The sequence below is a fragment of the Mytilus trossulus genome, chromosome 3, assembly GCF_036588685.1.
Source record: "Mytilus trossulus isolate FHL-02 chromosome 3, PNRI_Mtr1.1.1.hap1, whole genome shotgun sequence".
In the NCBI taxonomy this organism is placed as follows: Eukaryota; Metazoa; Mollusca; class Bivalvia; order Mytilida; family Mytilidae; genus Mytilus; species Mytilus trossulus.
In genome coordinates, this window is record NC_086375.1 from 65,055,608 (window position 1) to 65,078,581 (window position 22,974).

Sequence of the window (22,974 nt, forward strand, 5' to 3'; positions counted from 1 at the left end):
TAAATAATGTTTGCAATCGTATAAAAATCCCATCTTCTGTCATTTTATATTTTTTAGAGGCAGGCATAATGCTGTTAACATAATAAAGACAAGATCGTGTCCACAGTACACAAATGCCCCACTCGCACTATCATTTGCAATGTTTAGTGGACCTTGAAAATAAATTCTCTAATTTGGCATTTAAATTACAATTATCATATCATAGGGAACATGCATACTAAATTTCAAGTTGATTGGACTTCAGCTTCATCAAAAACTTAAACCTAAAATTTGCACTATCATTTTCTATGTTCAGTGAACCGTCAAATGGGGTTCAAAACTCTAATTTGGCATTAAAATTAGAAAGATCATTTCATAGGGCACATGTGTACTCAGTTTCAACATGATTGGACTTCAACTTCATAAAAAACTACCTTGACCAAAAACTTTAACCTGAAAGGAAAAGATGGAGGAATGTATGGACGGACAAACAAATGGACCGCAGGACGAACGAACGAACGGACGCACAGACCAGAAAACATAATACCCCTCTACTACCATAGGTGGGGCATAAAAATAACATAATATTCTATGGTGCAGTGATGTAGAAAAGACTAGAATAATAAAACTAATTCTATATTAAGTTACTGTGTATTGGTTTATCAAATATACAAATATTAACATAAATGGAGAAATATTAACAAACAAGTTATTGTTTGTTCCTGATGAAATGCTGTCAATGGATCTATTGTCTGTACTTGAAATTTTGGCAATGGTTGACATATCTGAAAAATAAGATTATTTTCTTTGATTATTTCTAACGCATTATAATACAGCACAACATTAATTTTTCTCTCAGTTATATGTTTAACTTTTGCAACATATGGTCTAGATAGACAAAAAAAAGAAGTTAGTTTGCATGTAAAAGTTGGTTTGACCCACATACATGGTATACCTGTACCTGTCTTGTTATCTGGATAATCTGATATAAAATTGAGAATGAAATTGGGGAATGTGTCAAAGAGACAACAACCCGACCATAGAACAGGCAACAGCAGAAGGTCACCAATAGGTCTTCAATGCAGCAGGAAATTCCCACACTTATAGGCGTCCTTCAGATGGCCCTACACAAATATTTATACTAGTTCAGTGATAATGAACTCCATACTCCAAATTATATACAAGAAACTAAAATTAAAAATAATACAAGACTAACAAAGGCCAGAGGCTCCTGACTTGGGACAGGTGCAAAAATATGGCAGGGTTTAACATGTTTATTAGATCTCAACCCTCCCCTATACCTCTAGCCAATGTAGAAAAGTAAACGCATAACATTACACACATTAAAATTCAGTTCAAGAGAAGTCCGAGTCTGATGTCAGAAGATGTAACCAAATAAAATAAACAAAATGACAATAATACTAATAACAACAGACTACTAGTAGTTAACTGACAAGCCAGCTCCAGACTTCAATTAAACTAATTGAAAGATTATGATTTCATCATATGAATATCAGGCACAATCCTTCCCTTTAGGGGTTTAGTATCATAGCATCATAACATATATGAGAAGAACATAACCCGTGTCATGCCATCAACTGGTTTTGAATAAATGTGTTTAGTTCTGATGCAAAGACCCTATAAGTGAATCAATATTAACGCCAAAATATGCAATGAGAAGAACATAACCCTTGTTATTCATTGTTGTGAATCTTTGTAAGTATAAATAGCATAAATGTTTGTTATCCTATCCAATATTCTGAAATTCCTGTTATCTTTTTTCATAATTTATGATGGGGTATGAATATAAAAGAATTTCTTGATGAAAAAAAATCTTCTATGAACCACACTGTTGTTTTTTGTTTGCTTAAGTTATTCATACATTTTGATATAGCTATATGGATAGAAAAAGTTGACCAATCTTTATAAAACTTGGTATGACACAAGCCTAATATATTATAAGACTGCTTACAAAGTTTCATAGCAATAGGATATATATTATAGACACTATGATTAATTCTATATTCAACTTTACGTGTTAAATTTGGACGTTAAAATTGAGAAATTTCAACTATCAACATTTGGGGCTTTTAAAATTAAAATATTGCAAAAAAATACTTTTACAATGCCTTAATATATAATACATCATGTATTTAAAGCAATAGAGTACTCATTTTATATATCAGACTTAGCATAATTTTTCAAAAGTCAAATTTATATGAGCCTGTGCCTAAAAATGGAGGTTTTCCAATGAAGGGGAGCCTTACATGAAGATGTAATATTTTCCAGCAATTTTAAATTTGTGAAGCTTTTTGATTATAAATGATCCTTACATATGTACTTAATGTACTTTAAATGGAAAGAAAACTTACAAATAACATATCATATTAGTTTAAAAGGGTCTTAGGCCAAGTATGACTAAAAATAATTTAGGGTCAATTTAGGCCGTAGCACATATTTACATTTAAAAATGCATATTGAAGCTATAGGAAATAAAAAATTGTGTCTTTTCTATCATTTCTATACTCAAGTGACATGATACAATGAATCTGAGCACAAAAAGCCTCTTACATTCAACTTTTTGAGCAGACAGTATGGTCTGATACAAAGATTTTTCACTTTTTAGTGAAATACTTGCATGCAATTTTAGTCTCAACAGGCTTATATTTGAACCACATGGTATCCTACAGAGGTAAAGAAAGATATTATGTGAAATGAAACAGGTACAAAAGACATTGTTAAGTGCTTTTTATACAAATTTAGTGAGGTCTTTATTATGGACTTCAACTTTTATGTACCATGCTCCTCACATTTAACTTGATCCAAACAGGGCGTTAGATGAGGGTCATTTATACAACACACTTTGCTCATATTGTCTGAGATAATCTTCTTTTCTGTAAATTCAGAGTTCACAAATGAGTAATACAACTGGATTAAATCATAGAAACACCAAAATTGACACATGAAAACATGTCAGATAGAAAGTCAAAATGCCACTTATGCATCAAAATTGAAAAAGCTATGAAATGCTTATTTTGACCATATAATGCCAAAATTGGTCATTTTTGCAGAAATTCTATCAAATAAAAGTTTAAATCCTTTAGTTTTATGCTACATGCTATTTGACAAATTGACACCATCAAATCATTCAGAGAAGTTGCCAAAGTACAGATTCTATATTTCCTGATTTCACCTCTTATAAGAGTACACAGTTATTTCGTAGTGCATTTCTTTTAGACAATAAATGTAAATAAAAAAAATCCCACCTGCGCTTTCTCAATAACATTTTTACAGTGTGTTGTACTACTTTTGGGACAAATTATATCAAAATTATAGAAAACTTCATCAGCTCTAACTCAAAATATGGACAATTTTGTGTTAAGGGGGTCTTGAAATCTTTTGACAGCTTCCGAAGTGCTAATTTTTGACCTTTTTCAGCTGGACCTAATCACTACTTTACCTAAATATTTATGACCCAAATTTTTTTACAGTGTCATTTCATCCCCCAACTTGCTATATGAGGCATAAAACATGGAGAATTAAATTTGGAAGGGGTATAACAAAAATTGGCAAGTAACACACTGTCCACATTAAGGACTATATTCGTGAACAACGAAAATCAAAGGACGATAACTGTGTACTCGGACCATATGACACTTACAGTAAACAAAATTAGGATATTCTGTAACAGGTATAGTTGTATCAACAGAGAGTTCTGGACACATGATATCTTTACTACTTGGACATTTGATATTTCCTCTGTAACCTGGTATCTAAAAAATGTAAGAAAATTGCTATTGAGAACAATGTCATTTGACAGCAAGGTGAATCTAATGTTCATCCATGTAAATTGCAATAATTTTGAAAAGATTTAAACTCACAGTTACAGATGAACTATAAATTGTTAACCATTATTTATCAATAATGCATTGTGACAGTTGGCAAATTTACAAACCACCAAATAGTATGCCCTTCTTGTAAAAATCCATCAAAATACTTGTAAATATAAAAGTTACATTACCAGCCTATATCTGTTAGTAACAATAAAATATAGAATTGAGCAAATCAAGCTGTTTTAAGATTTTTCTGATATTTCAAAAATCATAAAAAATGTTAAGAATTAAAGTACATACTTTGATTAGTTGTCCATATGGGCAATCATTCCAGTCTGATCCATGAACTTTGACCAATAAATTTCTATTTTTGGAACATTTTTGTAGATAACATCTACCAGTTAATACAGCAGTCTTTTCCTAGAAGGTAGAAAAAAGTCAATATAGATTTATGATATCCATATGAGTAAATACTGAATAATAAAAAAGGCTGTAATACATTACAGGTGGGACAATTTCCCTAGCATTGAAATGAGGAACTCAAAAGTCATATGTAAACAAAAAATCTCTGTGTAGTGATATTTGACACTTTTCTATGATAAACAAGTGACTGAGCTTAACCATTTGTGTTAATTTAGAAAGTAGGGGAACACAGAATAAATGTGTAAAATCTATGGAGCTATTAAATGTGTTTGTTAAAAATGGGATTTTGTACATGTGTACCATGAGCAGCCGCATCACAAAAATGTACTCCAGGTTTGCTAATTTATGGAAAAAGTAATCTCACTTCGTACCCCGAAAATTTAACCACATATGTAAAAATGTCTCTACTTCGAAACAAGCCATCACACATATCCAAGTTAACAATATGGACTGAGCAACAGAAGAAAACATTACCATTACCGCTTGGAGAAACTCATATGCATATTGACCCAGGTACATGAAATTGAAAATGAATCAAATCCTCAGTACATTTTAGCATGCGAAAAAAAGACAATATTCTTTCTTCTCAAAATATCAATCTATATTTTGTCTCATTGGCACTCATACCACATCTGCTTTAATCTTATATCTATAGAATATATTGTTACAATGTCATTTTAAACAACTTGCCCTACACCCTAGAAGAGCATATACTATTATTACATATTAATAAATTGTCTGAACTTCAAAGGGTATGGATAAGTTTTAAGGCATATTCACCTTACTCAATTGTGTGTACTAAAAAAAAACCAAGAATGTGTCCATAGTACACGGATGCCCCACTCGCATCATTTTCTATGTTCAGTGGACCGTGAAAATTGGGGTCAAAACTTAAATTTGGAATGAAAATTAGAAAAATCTTATCATAGGGAACATGTGTACTAAGTTTCAAGTTGATGTAGCTTTAACTTCATCAAAAACTACCTTGACCAAAAACTTTAACCTGAACTTCGCGCTATCATTTTCAATGTTCAATGGACCATGAAATTGGGGTAAAAACTATAATTTGGCATTAAATTAGAAAGATCATATCATGGGGAACATGTGTACTAAGTTTCAAGTTGATTTGACTTGACCTTGACCAAAAACTTTAACCTGAAGCGAAAGGACGCACAGACGGACGAACGAACGGAGGCACAGACCAGAAAACATAATGCCCCTCTACTAGGTGGGGCATAAAAATATAGCAAACTAACAAAAGGTAATTCATTCTGTACGGTCTTAACCCAAAAAAAATGAAACTCTTACCATACAATCTGTAGTTAAATTTGATATAAAGCAGGAACTAGAAGTTTTAAATATCTCTTCATCAAAGTCAGGCTCTCTTGGCATGGAACACTCTCCCTAAAACAGTAGATCATTCTTTTATTTGAAAGTTGGATATTTGCCACTTTACACTATATTAATAACAAGAATGTGTCCAAAGTACACGGATGCCCCACTGGCACTATCATTTTTCATGTTCCATAGACCGTAAAATTGGGTCAAAAGTCTAATTTGGCTTTAAATTTAGAAAGATCATATCATAAGCAGCAATTGTACTAAGTTTCCAGTTGATTGGACTTCAGCTTCATCAAAAACTACCTTGACCAAAAACTTTAACCTGAAACTCCCCTTTTCATTTTCTATGTTCAGTTGACCTTAAAATTGGGGTCAAAAGTCTAATTTGGCTTTAAAATTAGAAAGATCATATCATAAGCAATAAGTGTAATATTTTTCAAGTTGATTGGACTTCAGCTTCATCAAAAACTACCTTGACCAAAAAATTTAACCTGAAGCAGGACGAACAAACAAACGGACAGACGGACGAACGAACGAACAGAGCCACAGACCAGAAAACATAATGCCCCTCTACTATCGTAGGTGGAGCATAAAAATTAATCAAGCATTTTAACCAATCTTTAAATTTTGTAAAATCTTGGATGTCATTTTCCTTTTCCTGGGAAAAAATTGGTTGATTATATAGGGAATCACTGAAGCATGATTGGAGCTTCCCCCCTTAGGTCAGTCAGTGGGCCCCACCTTATGACAAGTTCTGGATCCGCCACAAAATACACTATGATATATTATATAAAGTTTCTCTATATAATATCAAGTGTATAATATATCAGTGACTGTGGTGGATAGTAAGTAAACTTGGAATTGATAGTTAACTGCAAATACACTTTATTTTTAGTATATGTATGTCCATAGTATACAGAAAAACAGAAAACAAAAAATGAAGGACTTTGGAAAAAGGGGGAGGGCTAAAAAATTGTCCTGTCACCATACCTGCATTAAAACTTTTGATACCGTGCCTAAATTTCCTCGTCATAAAATCTTTTTGGAAAATTCATTCTACAACAATTTATATACATAATCACGCAAAAAATGCCAGCAATTTTAAGTGTATTTTATAGTACCTATAAAATGAACTGACCTTTGGTTGTGGTTGGTAAATTTTACATGATAAGTCAGACTCTTGTTTACAATAGCCTTTGTCTTTGTGTAAAAAGTGACAACCAACAGAGCTTAAAATGTAAAAATACTGATTAGTGCATTTATCTTAATCTATATCCCTTCAGGTTATACTGTCATTTCAGAAACTATTGCACATATTTATTATTGAGAGTTTTGGGGAATGGAACAAATTGTGATATTAATTATTGAGATTTCTGGAAAATCTACATACAGATATATGTATCAGATATCACAATGTGATTTCTTACCATTGGAATAATCTGCAAATCGCATAAAATATCCAAAAAGTTTCTGAATATACAGTATGTACATTATTTATTATCAAGCTTACATAGCAATCAACAAGGCATATTTTGCAATCAAGTAAGAAATCAAATATGCAAACTATCTAAGGTATACAACTTATTAAAAATTCAAAGCTCAAATGGGCACCTGCTCCCAGAATAGCAGGTTATTTTCTCTGGTGTGAAATTTCAAGATTTTCATTGAAAAGGTATACGAAGTTTTTTTGCGGTTATTATTTTGGCTTATTCAAAACTATTATCAATACTCTTGCGTGTACAATTTTAAATTGGCGCAATTTATTATGCCGATTTTGTCTATCCGCAAAAACAAGCAAAAATTTACATCCCGCGAAAATAACTGGCTATACGGTATATGATGTAATCTAAATACTCTATTCTACATTTTAATGAAAAAATTTCAGCACTCTTGGCTGTTACAGGATTGTCAGTTTTTATTGGTTGAGTACTCAGAAAAGATAATTGATGATACACTATTATGATAACAAACATAGGAACTTCTTACTTTTTTTGGCAGATGTAATCTTCATATTTAGCACAAAATTCAGATCTATCAACACAACCCATATCTGAAATAACAAAAGACATCATAAAACAATAAACAATAACTTTTTCACTCTTTTGAATTTCAAAAAGCCTCAGCGAGTTAAATACAGAAACATGTTATGCACACTAACTTGAACTAATGTTACCAATGAATTACTACCACCACATGTGGCATTTGTATTTCACATGGTTTCATAGTAAGAATAGACAATTATCAAACTCCTGCTTTTTCATGTATATATCCTATGCCACAATGCTTATATTGTTACATCACAGCGGCCAAGTTCGGATGGATATCTAGAGTAGATTGGATTGACATGGTCATATATAACACCTGTTATGATTGGATATATCTTTCCCGCCATTAACACTCGAGGAAACTGGGTTATGACAGGGTTCCTTGAGATCGACTCAATATCCCGGATGTTATGACATCAATCCAATCAAATTTGAATGTTCACATATTCAGAATAGGAGCCTTGTACTTCCGGTAATCTAGAGACCTTACGCTTCAAAGTTATTTACCGTTCATATGGAACTCTAGTCCTAAATCGAGTTCCATCCAAACTTGGCCAGTAAGAACTGATTGTCCAAAGACATCATTTATGATAATTGCCCTGGTCTCATTTCGTGTAAATCATTTCTTAAAAAAAAACTTGAGATGAGTCCAATAGGTACTTCCATGCTTTATCAAATGCATAAATGTTTATTCAAAATTGATTAATTGAATTAATTCTAGACACACATATATATATATTCTGCCTGGGCATTGTCTTTGTTTCTTTGACATTGTTTTTGATTGCCTCCTTATTTTACTTATACATTTAAAATTAGTGACTTACCACATAGAACTTTTTCATGAAGTTATTCATTTTTTATTTGATGATGTTTGATTGCTGCCTTACTGGTTTATTCCCAAAATCTATAGAAAAATGTAAAGTTTACCACAAACGTAAAACTTCAAATTTAATTGAGAATCAGATTGTGGAAAAACTCAGGATAAAAAACAATGAAAATTTTGTGTCAATTAAAACTTTCTTACTTCTTCCCCAGAGATAATCATCAGCAGAGCTATAGTCTACTGTGTACCATCCACCGTCCTCAAATACAGCTAAAGTTATTCTGTCTATAAATGTCACATGTGGCTGAAAAATACAACAATTTATTGTAAGAGTTCTGTGGATTGATGTTCCCTCAGGATGTTTTTTAAATGCAACTTTAACATGTAGAATTGCTTATACATGAACAACATATCAATGTAACTCTAACACTTTATTAATTCATTAAACATTTAGGAAGTATAAACTAATAATAATAATAATAATTGTGAAAAAATTGTTTGAATGTTGTCACTCTTTAACACCGGTCTGTATGTTAAATTAAACACACCATTTGCTTTAAAAATACAAAGTTTAAAAGGACAATACATGTACTTAGCAGGCCTCAGAGTATATGAGAACCTGAATATCAAGCAACATTTGTAGCAGATAAGGCAAAACTAAAATAATATGAACTTTATACAATTATACATATACATACCATTCCCATATCAGGTGTCATAATAGATCCATACATCAACACTTCATCCCAATGCGACGTAAAGTTGTTAAACTACAAAATCAAAACCACTATGTAATGTCTATCACTGTGTTGACTTTAAACACTCATTTTTTGTCAATATTTTTGCAGAAATTTCCATTTACAAAAAGTGTTTCAACCAAAAGATGATGATGATTCTTGGAGTTGAAGTATTCTTGAATGAGCTGTAGAACCATTTCAACCAAAAATAAATCTTCTTGTAATGTTATAATTTATTTTCAATAAGTTCTAATTAAGGAATAAATAATTATAAGTAGAATTTATTTTATAGTCATAATTGTTCACCCAAGACTTGTTTTCATTTTGAAAAATGGCATTTTCATTATCCATATTCATGTACTATAAGTAGTCATATTTTTTCTACAGATCCAACATAAATTTCTTTTATGTATTTTGTAATTAACTGATTATTTCAAAACAACTATTTATTAATTTCTTTTAATTACCATTCCTGTCAATGGAGCACCATATTTAGTCTCAGTTGTACATCCAAAATGATTTTGTGTTTCTCTTAAAACTGCTGGTGTAACCATCCGAACTAATCCATTTACTTCTTTAACAATGGTCAAACCTAGAGGCTGGCAATCAAGATTTCTATCTGCAAAATATTCAGGAAAACATACTGGGGATTAAAAGCACTAGTCTTCTCATGGCTGTCAGTATTAACAGGATTCCTTGGAAAGAACAAGAGCACCCATGATTATCATCAGGTGCGACAAATAGGATATTTAAGAATGGGATGAGAGATTAACATGAATATATATTAGGATTATTTTGCCCTTTTAGCAAATAGTTTGTTTTTATTTGATTTTTATGGGAGGGCTAGGATGAAATTTGAAAAAAATAGGCAGGACAGGAGTTTTGATTAAAAAAAAAAAGGCAGGATGAGACACTTGCAAAAAAAAAGTCAGGATGACAATTTAGGTAAAAAAAAGTCAGGATAAACTAAAAAAAAAAAGGCAGGACCGAACAGAGTGAAAAATAAATAGGCAGGACAGAGATTACAGCTAAAAAAAATGCAGGACAAAATTTTTCATCCTAGCCCCCCATAAAAATCAAATGGTAGCTCCCTTATTTCCCGGAGAAATGTGGTCTTCAGGTATCATGTAATTTATATTTCAATTCAATTCTTTCTTACTTTGAACAAAACAGTCAGGTTTTAGATTTCGTCCAGCAAAAGAATATGCATAAATCTGGTCAAAATTTGATAAACATTTATTCAAGCACTAACAGTGACATAAGGCTATTTGTCTGTTATTTAAGGTCCTTATGACTTACCTTTAATCTGACACTTCTTAAAATATGGAAAATGAGTTTTTGAAAATCCTAGTGTATGGAATAACTCATGTAACAATGTCTACAAAAGAGCAATCATAATTATGACAGGGGACATTTGACAATTGTTATTGACATAAAAATAAATTGTGAATAAGTGGTACTAACCTAATTTACAAAAATTCTGTTCAGATGTCAACTTTGGCAATATGAAATTATGGTTACAGTGTTCTGTTTATCGTTTGCTTTTATTTCAATAATTTTATAGTGCTTTTTGTCTCTTTTTGACAGCTTAGGCAAAAGTTTTTTTTTTAACTAGCTTGCTTTGATTTATAATGCATGTTGCTTATCTACCTACAGAGTTAAGTGAAATGAAAGTAAAAAAGGAAACTAGTATAGTTAAAAGTGAAAATTAGTCAATAAAGTTATTAACGATGTGGTTAGCTGCTATTCTTGCACGTCTGTGTAGTGGTCTTCATAGAGGTTTCTAGTGGTAATATTGTAGAAATGATGGAAGTTGCTCATAAAATGTCAGTTCATTTCCAAGTTGGACAACACCCCATTGGCCATCCCGTACCAATTCAACTGGCTTCGCTCTGAGGGAGGTACTGCTTCCATTGAGTGGACTGTTGTATGATTGCCGCAATTTTGGGAATTGTAAATCTTGGTAGATATGTTCATAAAAATTAACTTTGCTAATAAAATGTCCGTGGATCAAGCTTTTCTTTATAAATATGGTTTGTGGTTTATGTGGTTCATCTTGGTTCTGGTTCCTTCCTTTTTTTCTCTAAGTAAAATGCCTGGTATTCCGAATTACTTTGACTTTGTGTACTTATGTATGGTATGTTAATCATCAGTGATGGACTGCTTCTTCTTTGTATGTTTCTGTGGTTGCTTCTGTTTCCAAATCTCTCCTTCTTTTTTCTCGTATCTGGTAATTTTCGGGAACAGATCTAGAAATTTTTAAATGGTCCGGTTTTTCGTTCATGCTGTGTGGTTGATAGGTACAACGCTAGTTTGGCAAAGGTGGATCCTCTCGGATGCAGGGGTTTCATAATGTTTAAACACAATTCAAAAGTTTTAATATGAGAACTACAATTGGATTTTTTTTTTAAATAGATACTTTTTTTCTTCCCAAAATTTCCTGTTTTCAATTTCCTCAGTTGGCCAGGATACAAACTAAGGATTACCATTTACATTTAAAATCAAACTGTAATAGCATTAACAGCTTTTAATTTATCAATTTCTTCACCAAGATTTACCTTCAAAACATAAAATATATATACGGTAACTGTCAGTGCAGTCTGCACCAAAAACTTTTTTTCAACTACTAGTCCGAAGACCAATATTCAAACATTTTTTCTTATTTGGCCAAACAAAGTTTTGCAATAACTTACTAGTCCATATAAAATTTCACTAGTCTGGGGCATCGGACTAGTGGCTTACCATGCAGACTGCAGTGTAAACACTTCATAAGCAGAAATTCAAAATAATAAACTTTACAAACCTTATACATTTTTTCTGGACTGTTATTGATTGAATGAGGACAAACATTGATACATCCTGATATTGGTCTATCATATTGGTCCACATGACATACTTTGGAATAGGATAATACCTTGTTCACCTATGGAAAATAAATGGTTAGCAGCTATTTATGGTAAGAAAGACTTGAAATTTAAAAGTTTTTTAGCATTACACAGCCATTTATAACGTGTCTTCATACTTTATATATTACTTATCATAAGTTATATTAGAAGTTAAGCTATATGATTAAATAAGTACCATTCAAAAAATATCACAGATAAAGGAAATTCCCTAAAGCAAAATTCTCTAATCTATTTTCTTGAAGAGATTTCTGAGACTATCTGACCTGTTCTTTTTATAAAATCCTAGAATATCAAGACTCTACTTTACTTTTTTCAATTGTTATTTGGATGGAGATTTGTCTTATTGGCACTCACACCACATCTTCCTATATCTATCTACCGTTCTTATAAATTAAATATTTACCTCTTATGCAATAAGGGTTAGTTGCTGATTAGCATGCAATGGCTAGACTAGAAACATACACTATTGAATCCACAAACATCTGTCGTCACTGAATCTACATATAATATAAAATCTGTATTGTTGACACCAGCTCCTTGAGTATATACCACTCTGACTGGATCTGGGTCTAACTCATTCCATACATATAAACCATCTAAATGGTCATCTGGAATCTGAAAAGTTTTAACATACAAATAAGTTAATTTACATGTGTATCAATTTATCTAGTTAACACACATGAAAATAGATGGGGAATGTGTCCATGGAACACAGGTGAACACAGATAATGCTGCTGCTTGCATGTAAGGTCATGAAGTGACATAATACATGAACTGTAGAAGTGATGCTACAAAAATTTGTACTTGATCAGAGTTTTGTTGTAATAAGCATTAATATTGTGTATAATATTCATAATATTTGGTTGAGGCAAAATTAAGTATGGGAATGGAACCTACAATTCAGCAGTTTTTCCATTTGTAAAGGTACATTAATTTAGAATGGTAACTATGAAGTCACGAAATTCAAATGCAATCTGTATTTTGTGGTAAAAAGCATTGTGTATAAGTTTCAAAACATTTGGTTGAGACAAACAAAAGAAGAAGCATGTGCATGAAAACCAATTTTGGGATGTACAGACAGACTTAGTGCCCTCTCCACAACAGCAATAGAAATTGAAAATAGTACAGGAAATAAAATATAAGAAACTTTATATATTTTTTCTTAATACATGTATAACAACATGAGAAAAACTCACCTTGAATGTCTCCATGCATAGTTCACTTTGATAATTTCTTTTAATTGACTTGCATCTGAAAAAAGAAAGGATTTCAAAGAAATTTAATTTGTATGTGACAATTATAGCCTTCTGATACAGACAAATGTGTAAAATAATTAAAACATAACTTCTTATTATACATAATGAAATTTTTAGAAGTAACTACCAACAGGAAACATGTAGCAGTATTTCACTGTTATATTTATATTCATGACATAAAATTGATTGATTGGTATTTAATGCCACAATCAGCACTACATGTATTGTATTAGTTGTCGTTGGTGGAAGAAAGCCACAGATCTTCGATTGAAAAACTGAAAATCCTTATCAATTAGTAGTTGGACTAGTTGGATTGTCGACCACTCAGCCACACAGACCTCCTAAATAATAACATACAGGTCAACATTATAACTAATATCTACCTTCCTTTATTGGGTCCTGTGGTCCATTCTTTATGACACCCACTTCTTTTTAACAGTATAGGCTTCTGAACTGGAAAAACTATAACATTAATATAAAATGTGTTATTAATTCATTTAAATGGAAAATTTCAATTTGCTTTAGTATTCGAGTTACATTATTAAGGAGGCTTGCGGGTATAAGATTTTCCGAAAAAAATTTAACTTTAATTTTTCATTGCAAAGTTTATTTACTACCTTAAGTAGTTGTTACTTTATCATATGATCCAAAATCATTCCAAAAAATCAATTCGTGTTGGCCCCAGGTTACTTTTAAAATGTTGATATCACTGAAAAAGCTCCAAATTATCTCCCTTTGGTGCAAAAATGCCATATTTTGGCATTAAAATTAAAATATCTTTTTGAACTCATCGGTGACCTATATTTTTTATTGTTGTTTTCAAATAAGCTGTACCTAAACTAAATAATTGTAAAATTTAAGCGATTTCTGTAATTTAGTTCTTTTTTTATTTCAATATTACCGATATTTCTCCTATTAGTTCAACAGAAAAAAAGGACATTAACAAAAATGTATGCTTCTTTCGAAGGCAGATAGTGAGCGTAAATGAACGGTGACCCCATTTTTTTATTTCGTTTTTCTATTAAGAATAAGATAAAGTTCGTTTATAGAAAAATATAGGGAAATCCTATATTAAGGGCATATCCAACAGTTTATTTCTGACGGTGAGAATTTTTTCCCTTTAAGATATTTCATTCTTCAGTTGACAGAGAATCGAATTTTGCTAAAAAAAATATATGTTGTCGATTTCGTTTTTGCAAAAATTACTGCTGAAAATTGAACATTTTGTGCAATTTTGGAGTAAAAAACGTTTTTTATTGAAAAAAATAAATATGATATTTTAATCAACATATACTTATATAATTGGGCTCAAATTGAAGCAAAATAATTCAAGATGGTTAGAAAAATCTAACTTTATTATTTAAAGCATTAATTCTTACTCAAATAAAGCCAAAAACATTATGGTGGACCCAAACAACGGCAAGAAATGAACGTTTGAAATGCACATTTTTGATTTTTTGAAATATTTCTAACGGTGTTGATTTGGCCAAAGTGAGACATGTTATTCTTTTAAAAAAATGGAACGTGATAACGTTTGGAAAAATACTTGTCACCATACTCGTTTTTGAGAAAAATTGAGTAATATAATACTGTTTACTCAATCCCTCCCGTAAGCCTCACAAATTGCGCCAAAATATTAAGACGTTTCGGATCCCGAAAAATAACGTTATATTTCCCCGCTAATTTTTCAAAGGCAGTGCGACGGTGAGGCAGACAAATGTATTTATACAATTTGACTTTGTTGGATAGTTGTCTCGACAGCACTCGTATCGCATTTTCATATTTATAATGATCCAGTATCTGGACGAGATAACTATTCAGATAGTTTTACTATTGTGTTCGTCAAAATCGTGAAACCTGATAGTGAAAAACTCACTGACTTCGTATTAATTCATTTTGCAGAACTTTTCGGGCTTTTTATTCTTTATAGGCTTCTAGCTATAACAAAAATCTGTATGTTGACTCTTAGTGTTTTGAATTATATGGGTCGTTAGGTTGCTGTCGTATTAATGTATACCTTTAAAATCTTTTTCAAAACAAAAGGATTGGTTGGTTATAGAATTATTCACATCTCTGGACTTCTCCCATCCGACAGTATATCTTTGCTAAAATTTGGTGCGGCCGTTTAGCTGCTTGGATGTATAAATTTGCAGCCTCGTTTAGTCGAAATAAAAATGTATATCCGATGCATAGTGCAGTGAGTTTCGTGCTATCTATACGTTAAAAAAAACATCTAAATAAATGTGTGAAGGGATATACAAACTTCGAATAAAATCTTTAAACAACAACAAAGGTCACATGAATCTTCAAATAAGTCACATGGCTGATTTAAACACATCTGTTACGCCTTTTGCAGTTGAAGGTAAAAAAACAGCTTTATTAAAAAAAAAACAGATCAGTAAGACCAAAGCTTGAGAATAAACGAAAGGGCCGAAAAACGACCGTGACTGCCGTTGTTTTACTCTTCAATATATGAGTTACTGCATATGCACAATGGAGATTGTTTTCTGTTCTACTGCCCTCCACCTAGTTTGACTGCATACAATGTAACCACTGATGTAGACTACTATATTATTTTTGATTATTCAAACAAATGAATTCAAAGAGAAAGATGCGGAAAGAAATTCTAAAATTTTCGTTTAAAAACAAAATGTAAATAAAAATAAAATACCAAAACTGGAACCCTGTTTCAGACAATTATCCGTTGTAAACTAATGATTATGCATCACTATATGAAACTAATAAGTTGATTGCTCCCGTGCTCCAGTGGCACATATATCACACATATTTAGGACGAGGCGAAAGTGGTTCTGAAGTAAATTATTGATACATTATTAAGATAAAGAGTTTGCTAGCGGTAAAACGTATGCCGTACTAGAATAAAGTTGAATAAGATCAAACTATTAGCCCTCCACTCCCCCCTTTTCTCCAATTTTGAATTATGGTATTTCGATGGCTGTTTTTTCCCCTATCCTATTATGGACCCGCTGATTTTATGAGAGCGTGTTCTATTATTCAAGACCTACATCAAAACCTATACCGTTTTTGTTTTATTTTGCTAAATCATATTTGTTTTCTTATACATAAGTAAACATCAAAATCATCAGATAGTCAGTGTATATCTATATACTACAATGTTTTCCTATTTCAATTTTGTTTTTATTACAGTGTCATCTATTGTTTTACATTGTTTACCAGTTAAAGGTCGTATTCATTTACATTGTAAAGATCTACTATATGCACTGTACATAAGGACTTCAACGCAAAGCTAGATACATGATAAATGTTAGTTTACGCTGTATCTTATTTTTCTCAAGAAACCAGTTTTTTTTCATCTTTCTCAAGTTAAACCAAACTTTGAGTTTTCTATCCTGAATGACAAAATCTCGGAAAAGTTTGGTAAAGAATTAATTACAATTTGCATTCTAATGCAATAATAAATCATTACGCATTTGTTCTCGTTGTTCTCTACTGTATTGAGGATAATTTCAATAAAAACGGAAACTTAAGTGAATATGGTCTATAATGATCAATATAATTTCGGTTCTTTTATAATAGACTAAGACGACAAATATATCTTTAAAGATTTGAGTTCTATTTCTGTTAATATTCTGTATGAGTTTTTTGCCAATTCCCGCCGTGCCCTTTCTTTTGATGAAAGAACCCGCCCTTTCCAGACGGCCATAGCAATTCCAATGGTGATTCCGTTATGACGTCGTTGAAACAACGTTAAATTACGGGAAACACTAGACGACGTTTACGTTTGTTATTACCTCCCCTGAAACTGTTGGATATGCCCTTAAATAAAAAAAATGATTTAGACCCGCGAGCCCCCTTAAACCTGCAGTAAATATATTAATTTTTCACTATTTCACTGCACATGAATTTAAAATCACAACAACAAAAAAAATGGTGTACCTGTTATACTACATGTAACTTGATTTACAAAACCACAGACATTTATGTTCATAGTAACTTTTTTTTCTATTCAACACATATGATATCCACATCTGTTTCTTGTTAAAATGCCCATATTCTATCATGTACAATCCAACTACGATAGCCTCTTTATTTTGGTTTATATTGTAATTGTTAAATAAAGATGTATAATTATGTTAATATTAAATAAAACTTCAAAACATATTGTCTAATATAAACTTTTATTATTGTTGAATACTCATGATTACATGGATTTCAAGTAATCTGATTGGTTAGTTTAAAGTTTAATGCTCAGTTCCGAGGTTCTTTGTTTTGAGGTAGAAGGACTAATGGAGTCAAAATGGACGGATGCATATGTCCAGAAGCCATTGAAGTGTTTGAGAATTTATAGAGAATAGTTATGATTGTATTATATTGACTTGACATTTTGACAATTTGTAAGCTGTCATATAGATATCACTGTGTGATATACCTGTCAACTACATGTAGTATGTTCATTTGAATTGGTTTGTGCCACAGCAGTAACTACCTTGCTCCACAATTTGGGTGTTTTACGTTACTGATTAATAAATATCCTGAACTCTAGCAAAGTGACTTTAGTTGTCCTTGAGGCCTTAAAGACAGCTTTTACACAACTACAAGTTTGTAAATTCCAAATGCCTAGATTTCAGTATAAAAACTTAAAATAATTTTTGAATTGTTAATTATGATTATTTTAAAAACTCTTATCTTACCAGATAATAACTGTGATATTTTGTCAACTGCCATATTAACTGTCCCAATTATTCTCTGTCTATCCTCAACACTCAGTTCAAAATATATATCTCTGTATACCACTTGAATTCTGATTGGCTGATATGTAACATTTCTATTCTCTACATTACTGACTACATAACTTAGTGTCTGTCTTTGTATACCAGGACTTCTTTCAGCAACAGTTAAATGGTTGTTTTCTTTGTATGACTGTACAATAATCAATGCCATAATAATCACTAGTAACGAATCCATTGTATTTCAATAATTGTATCATCTTAAAGATTTTCTAATCTTTTATGTTATCTGTTGATCTGGAAAATTAAAATTAAGATTATTATTCACTAATAATACCCACTCTAAGTATAAGGTCAACAAGAAGCTGTAGAGCAATTGATATAGAAATGCATTACACCTGCATTGTATATATATATACAAAAAAAATGTAAAGGTTCCAAGGGACCAAGGCCAGTGTTTCGCCTACTTCATGAAGCTAATAAATGTTTTAGGAATTTCAACTGCAGATTGTATGTAATGTTAACTGGCAGAAAACTACTTAAATAATTAAGTAACATACAGGAAAACAGGAAATATATTTTTACAAAATTTTCATCTAGGTACTAGCTTTTGATCATAAACAAGCTTCTGTCCAGGTTTGGTAGAAATCCAGGATAGTTAAAGAAAGTTATTAAAATTTTAAATACTTTAACCACAGACTGAATGATGTTATATCAACTGGCAGAAAAAACTAAGTTCATTTACAAATGTATAATAAGAAAAATAAGATAAAAAGGATTTTTTTTTCTATTATAAATTTACTTCTGAATACCATCTTCTGATCATAAACAAGCTTTCGTCCTATATAACTAGTTTGGTAGAAATCCAGGATAATCTTGGAAAGATATAAAAATTAAAAAAAATTAATCACAGAGTGAATGTAATGGTTTTTTTTTACAAAATTTATTTCTGGATACCATCTTATGATCTTATAAACAAGCTTCTATCTATCTAAGTTTTTTAGAAATTCAGGACAGTTTATTAGTGAGTAAAATTTCAAAATCTTTAACCACATAGTGAATTTTTGTGGACGCTGCCTGCCGACAACATCAATATGTAGGAAACAGTAGGATTGCTATGTCTCTCTTTTTCTACAAAAGTTAAAGGCTCAGCAAAAAAGAAGATGAGATATGATTGCCTACATTGTATGTCAGAGACAAACATAATAAAATTGAGAATGGAAATGGGAAATAAGTCAAAGTGACAACAATTTGACCATAGAGCAGAAAACAGCCAAAAGGCCACCAAAGATACGTATAGCACCCTATAACATACTAAGTTTTTACTTTTCTTAAACGACCACCCTTTTCTAAGAAAATTGGTTTGCATAAACCATTATAAAGGGACATAACTCAACTTGAGTCAAGAATGTTAAGAGACACATAACCAAAATTTAATCAGAGTGTTTTGATAAATAAGTTTCATAACATTTGGTTGGGGCAAACTAAAGTAAAAGAATGGAAAAATAAAACTCGGGTTTTTTTTTCATTTGTAAACTGCTGAATGTAATTATACTTAGATCGTAAAACCCTCCATAGGAATGTATTGAGAGAGTATACTTTTTCTTATTTTATGGAAAAATCAAAGACGATTAATCGTCTGGAAATCAAAAAAAGAATATATCGTACAATTTGTTTACTGGGCGCAGCCATTTTTTGTTGTGTTCGTATGGAGCGTTTTGATTGGGCATCTGAGCAGATTATCCAATGGCAAGTGGTTTTATTAAATGTAAGGTAAATAGTAAACAAATGTTGGAATGACAACAATAACAACCCCACTTCATTTCAAATGGGAAAAAATGTTGACAACTATTGTAAAAGAAAAAAATTAAGGTCCTTAAAAATTAATTAGTCTTTCTATTATCTTGTTTGGGCCAATCTAATTTAAGGAAAATTATGATTTGGAATCAGATTTTATTCTCAGATCCGGACATCCTGGCATTTACATTTGTCAGGAGGTGATGAAATCCGGAATCCTCTAGATTTTTCATCTATTTGAAGGGGATAACTGATTATTTATATTGCCGATTATTTTTTAACCAGAGGTTATAGTATGTTAAAAATCAAAATGGAGATAGTATATAGTATCTTTAACAGTATTAAAAGAGTAAAATTACTATATTCAACTGGTTATGATATATATCAATTAAAATTAATTTGCAATAAGTCTATGGAAAATCTAGAGGAATCTTATCCGCATCACCTATCAACATTGTTTACATAACAAAAATGCTAATCATTGATTGGTCAGTTACATGTTGTGATGTCACTGCAGATCTGAGAATATTTTAGCCTGTCATACATCAGGGACTTTCTATGAGGGTCTGGAAGGGGTTTGTTATTGAAGACATTTAACTTTCACCCCTTTTCTCTAATCTTCAAAAAAATAACCTCTTTATCTCTAATATTAAAAAAATCTACCCCTTTTTTCTCTAATCTTCTTTTTTTTTGGTCCTTTAATTTAGTGTTATTCTCTAATCTTCATTCGTTAAGGGCATTGTTCTTTAATCATTTAAACCCATCCAAACCCTCTTCTATACAGTTATTATTATTACATCATGAATTTACTAATTGAAAAGCTATTTTAATTTTTTTCCATGATGCCTTCTCCTTTGGAAGGCATCACAGAAAGACATAAGCATCACAGAAAGACATAAGCATCACAGAAAAACATAAGCATCACAGAAAGACATAAGCATGACAGAAAGACATAAGCATGAAAGACATAAGCATCACAGAAAGACATAAGCATCACAGAAAGACATTAGCATGACAGAAAAACATAAGCATCACAGAAAGACATAAGCATCACAGAAATACATAAGCATCACAGAAAGACTCAAACATCACAAAAAGACATAAGCATCACAGTAAGACATAAGCATCACAGAAAGACATAAGCATCACAGAAAGACATAAGCATGACAGAAAGACATAAGCATCACAGAAAGACATAAGCATGACAGAAAGACATAAGCATCACAGAAAGACATAAGCATGACAGAAAGTCAAAAGCATTACAGAAAGACATAAGCATGACAGAAAGGCATTAGCATCACAGAAAGACATAAGCATCACAGAAAGACATAAGCATCACAGAAAGACATAAGCATCACAGAAAGACATAAGCATGATCGAAAGACATAAGCATCACAGAAAGACATAAGCATTACAGAAAAGCATAAGCATCACAGAAAGACATAAGCATCACAGAAAGACATAAGCATCACAGAAAGACATAAGCATGATCGAAAGACATAAGCATCACAGAAAGACATAAGCATTACAGAAAGACATAAGCATCACAGAAAGACATAAGCATCACAGAAAAGCATAAGCATCACAGAAAGACATAAGCATCACAGAAAGACATAAGCATCACAGAAAGACATAAGCATGATCGAAAGACATAAGCATCACAGAAAGACATAAGCATTACAGAAAAGCATAAGCATCACAGAAAGACATAAGCATCACAGAAAGACATAAGCATGACAGAAAAACATAAGCATGACAGAAAGACATAAGCATGACAGAAAGACATAATAATAATCTTCGACTGATAAGATAAGATAATTTTGAATTTTCTGTAAGTTGTTAATTTATTGCCAGATTGTATGTAAGTACACTTCCCAGTATTGCTTTCTTAACTTGCTAACCAACTTTCTTTAATCTTAATAGTTAAAAATGTTTTTACTTTTTTTAGGATATATGGTTTTGTTTAAAGTTGATCTCAATGTGAAACTCCTACTTTAATGTATTTCTACGGGTTTTCTTTACTTGGCCAAAGAATGGAATTAAAAGGAATTTTGACCCAAAAAATGATATGAAAAATGTAACTAAAATTAAATCTTTGATGAAATTTTAAAGCTTCTACAAAAAGCATATCCAAGACTGCAATGGATAAGACAGTCACAGAGGACTTCCAATCTAAGAGTGAAAGTCTTTTATCTTAGCTCTTCACTTTGCAATTTTATGGATGAAAATAAGTTTTTTGTTTTAATAGGAAACCATAGATAGGATTAAAACGTATCTGTGACATATACATTTGTACCAAACATCTCCTTCAAATTCCTATTTATTAAATAAAATTCTCTGACAGTCACAGGATTTATTTGAATTTGACCAGCATTGATGCAAGAGGATAATTATTGTAGTATAAACTTATTTATTATATTTTACCTGCACACAAATGGAATCAACTTTTGTTACTACATTGTATATGGGGAAACAATTACTAATGAAATTTGAAACTATGTCCCACCAAACTGACTTGGCTTTTCAAATTGGTAGTTTCTATAATGTCTCTGCTTGATAATTATTGTTTTCTTTGATTTTATATAAACCAAATAATATCCACACTTCTACCTTTCTATTTCTATGTCTGTTTGGCAAATTTCAACTGACTTAAACTTATTCACAGTTCATTTGACAATGTTAATTTTTTGTGGGTTGGTTGATTTCCCAAATTCAAGAAATAGGACCACTAAATCTGAGTATGGAGGACTGTAAGGTGTATTTTTCTATCTTGCAGGTCTCATCTGACATCATCCTTTTTTCATGGTTCATTGATCAATGTTTAATTTTTACGGTTTTTATGCCCCACCTACGATAGTAGAGGGGCATTATGTTTCTGGTCTGTGTTCATTCGTCTGTCCGTCCGTCCGTCTGTCCCGCTCCAGGTTAAAGTGTTTGGTCAAGGTAGTTTTTGATGAAGTTGAAGTCCAATCGACTTCAAACTCTGTACATATGTTCCCTATAATATGATCTTTCTAATTTTAATGGCAAATTAGAGTTTTCACCCCAATTTCACGGTCCACTGAACATGGAAAATGATAGTGCCAGTGGGGCATTCGTGTACTGAGGACACATTTTTGTTCTAT

General features: G+C 31.6%; 1 protein-coding gene across 3 annotated transcripts; it reads right to left on the reverse strand.

Moving 5' to 3' along the window:
- Positions 1-611: 611 nt before the first annotated feature.
- On the reverse strand, positions 612-19,787 carry LOC134712129 (ciliated left-right organizer metallopeptidase-like). Of its 3 annotated transcripts, none has more exons than XM_063573304.1 (16): positions 19,721-19,787; positions 18,017-18,349; positions 13,727-13,805; positions 13,284-13,338; positions 12,550-12,702; positions 11,985-12,104; positions 10,481-10,559; positions 9,649-9,800; positions 9,143-9,214; positions 8,646-8,748; positions 7,563-7,626; positions 6,715-6,805; positions 5,544-5,639; positions 4,113-4,232; positions 3,641-3,752; positions 612-764 (listed from the first exon to the last, which is right to left on the reverse strand). In XM_063573304.1, the coding sequence occupies exons 2-16, from the start codon at positions 18,288-18,290 to the stop codon at positions 619-621; spliced, it is 1,716 nt and encodes a 571-aa protein (XP_063429374.1). In that variant the 5' UTR covers positions 18,291-18,349; positions 19,721-19,787; the 3' UTR covers positions 612-618. The 3 variants fall into 3 exon arrangements, with proteins under 3 accessions (XP_063429374.1, XP_063429373.1, XP_063429375.1); XM_063573303.1 differs by lacking the exon at positions 19,721-19,787 and adding an exon at positions 18,855-18,926; XM_063573305.1 differs by lacking the exons at positions 5,544-5,639; positions 19,721-19,787 and adding an exon at positions 18,855-18,926.
- Positions 19,788-22,974: the final 3,187 nt, after the last annotated feature.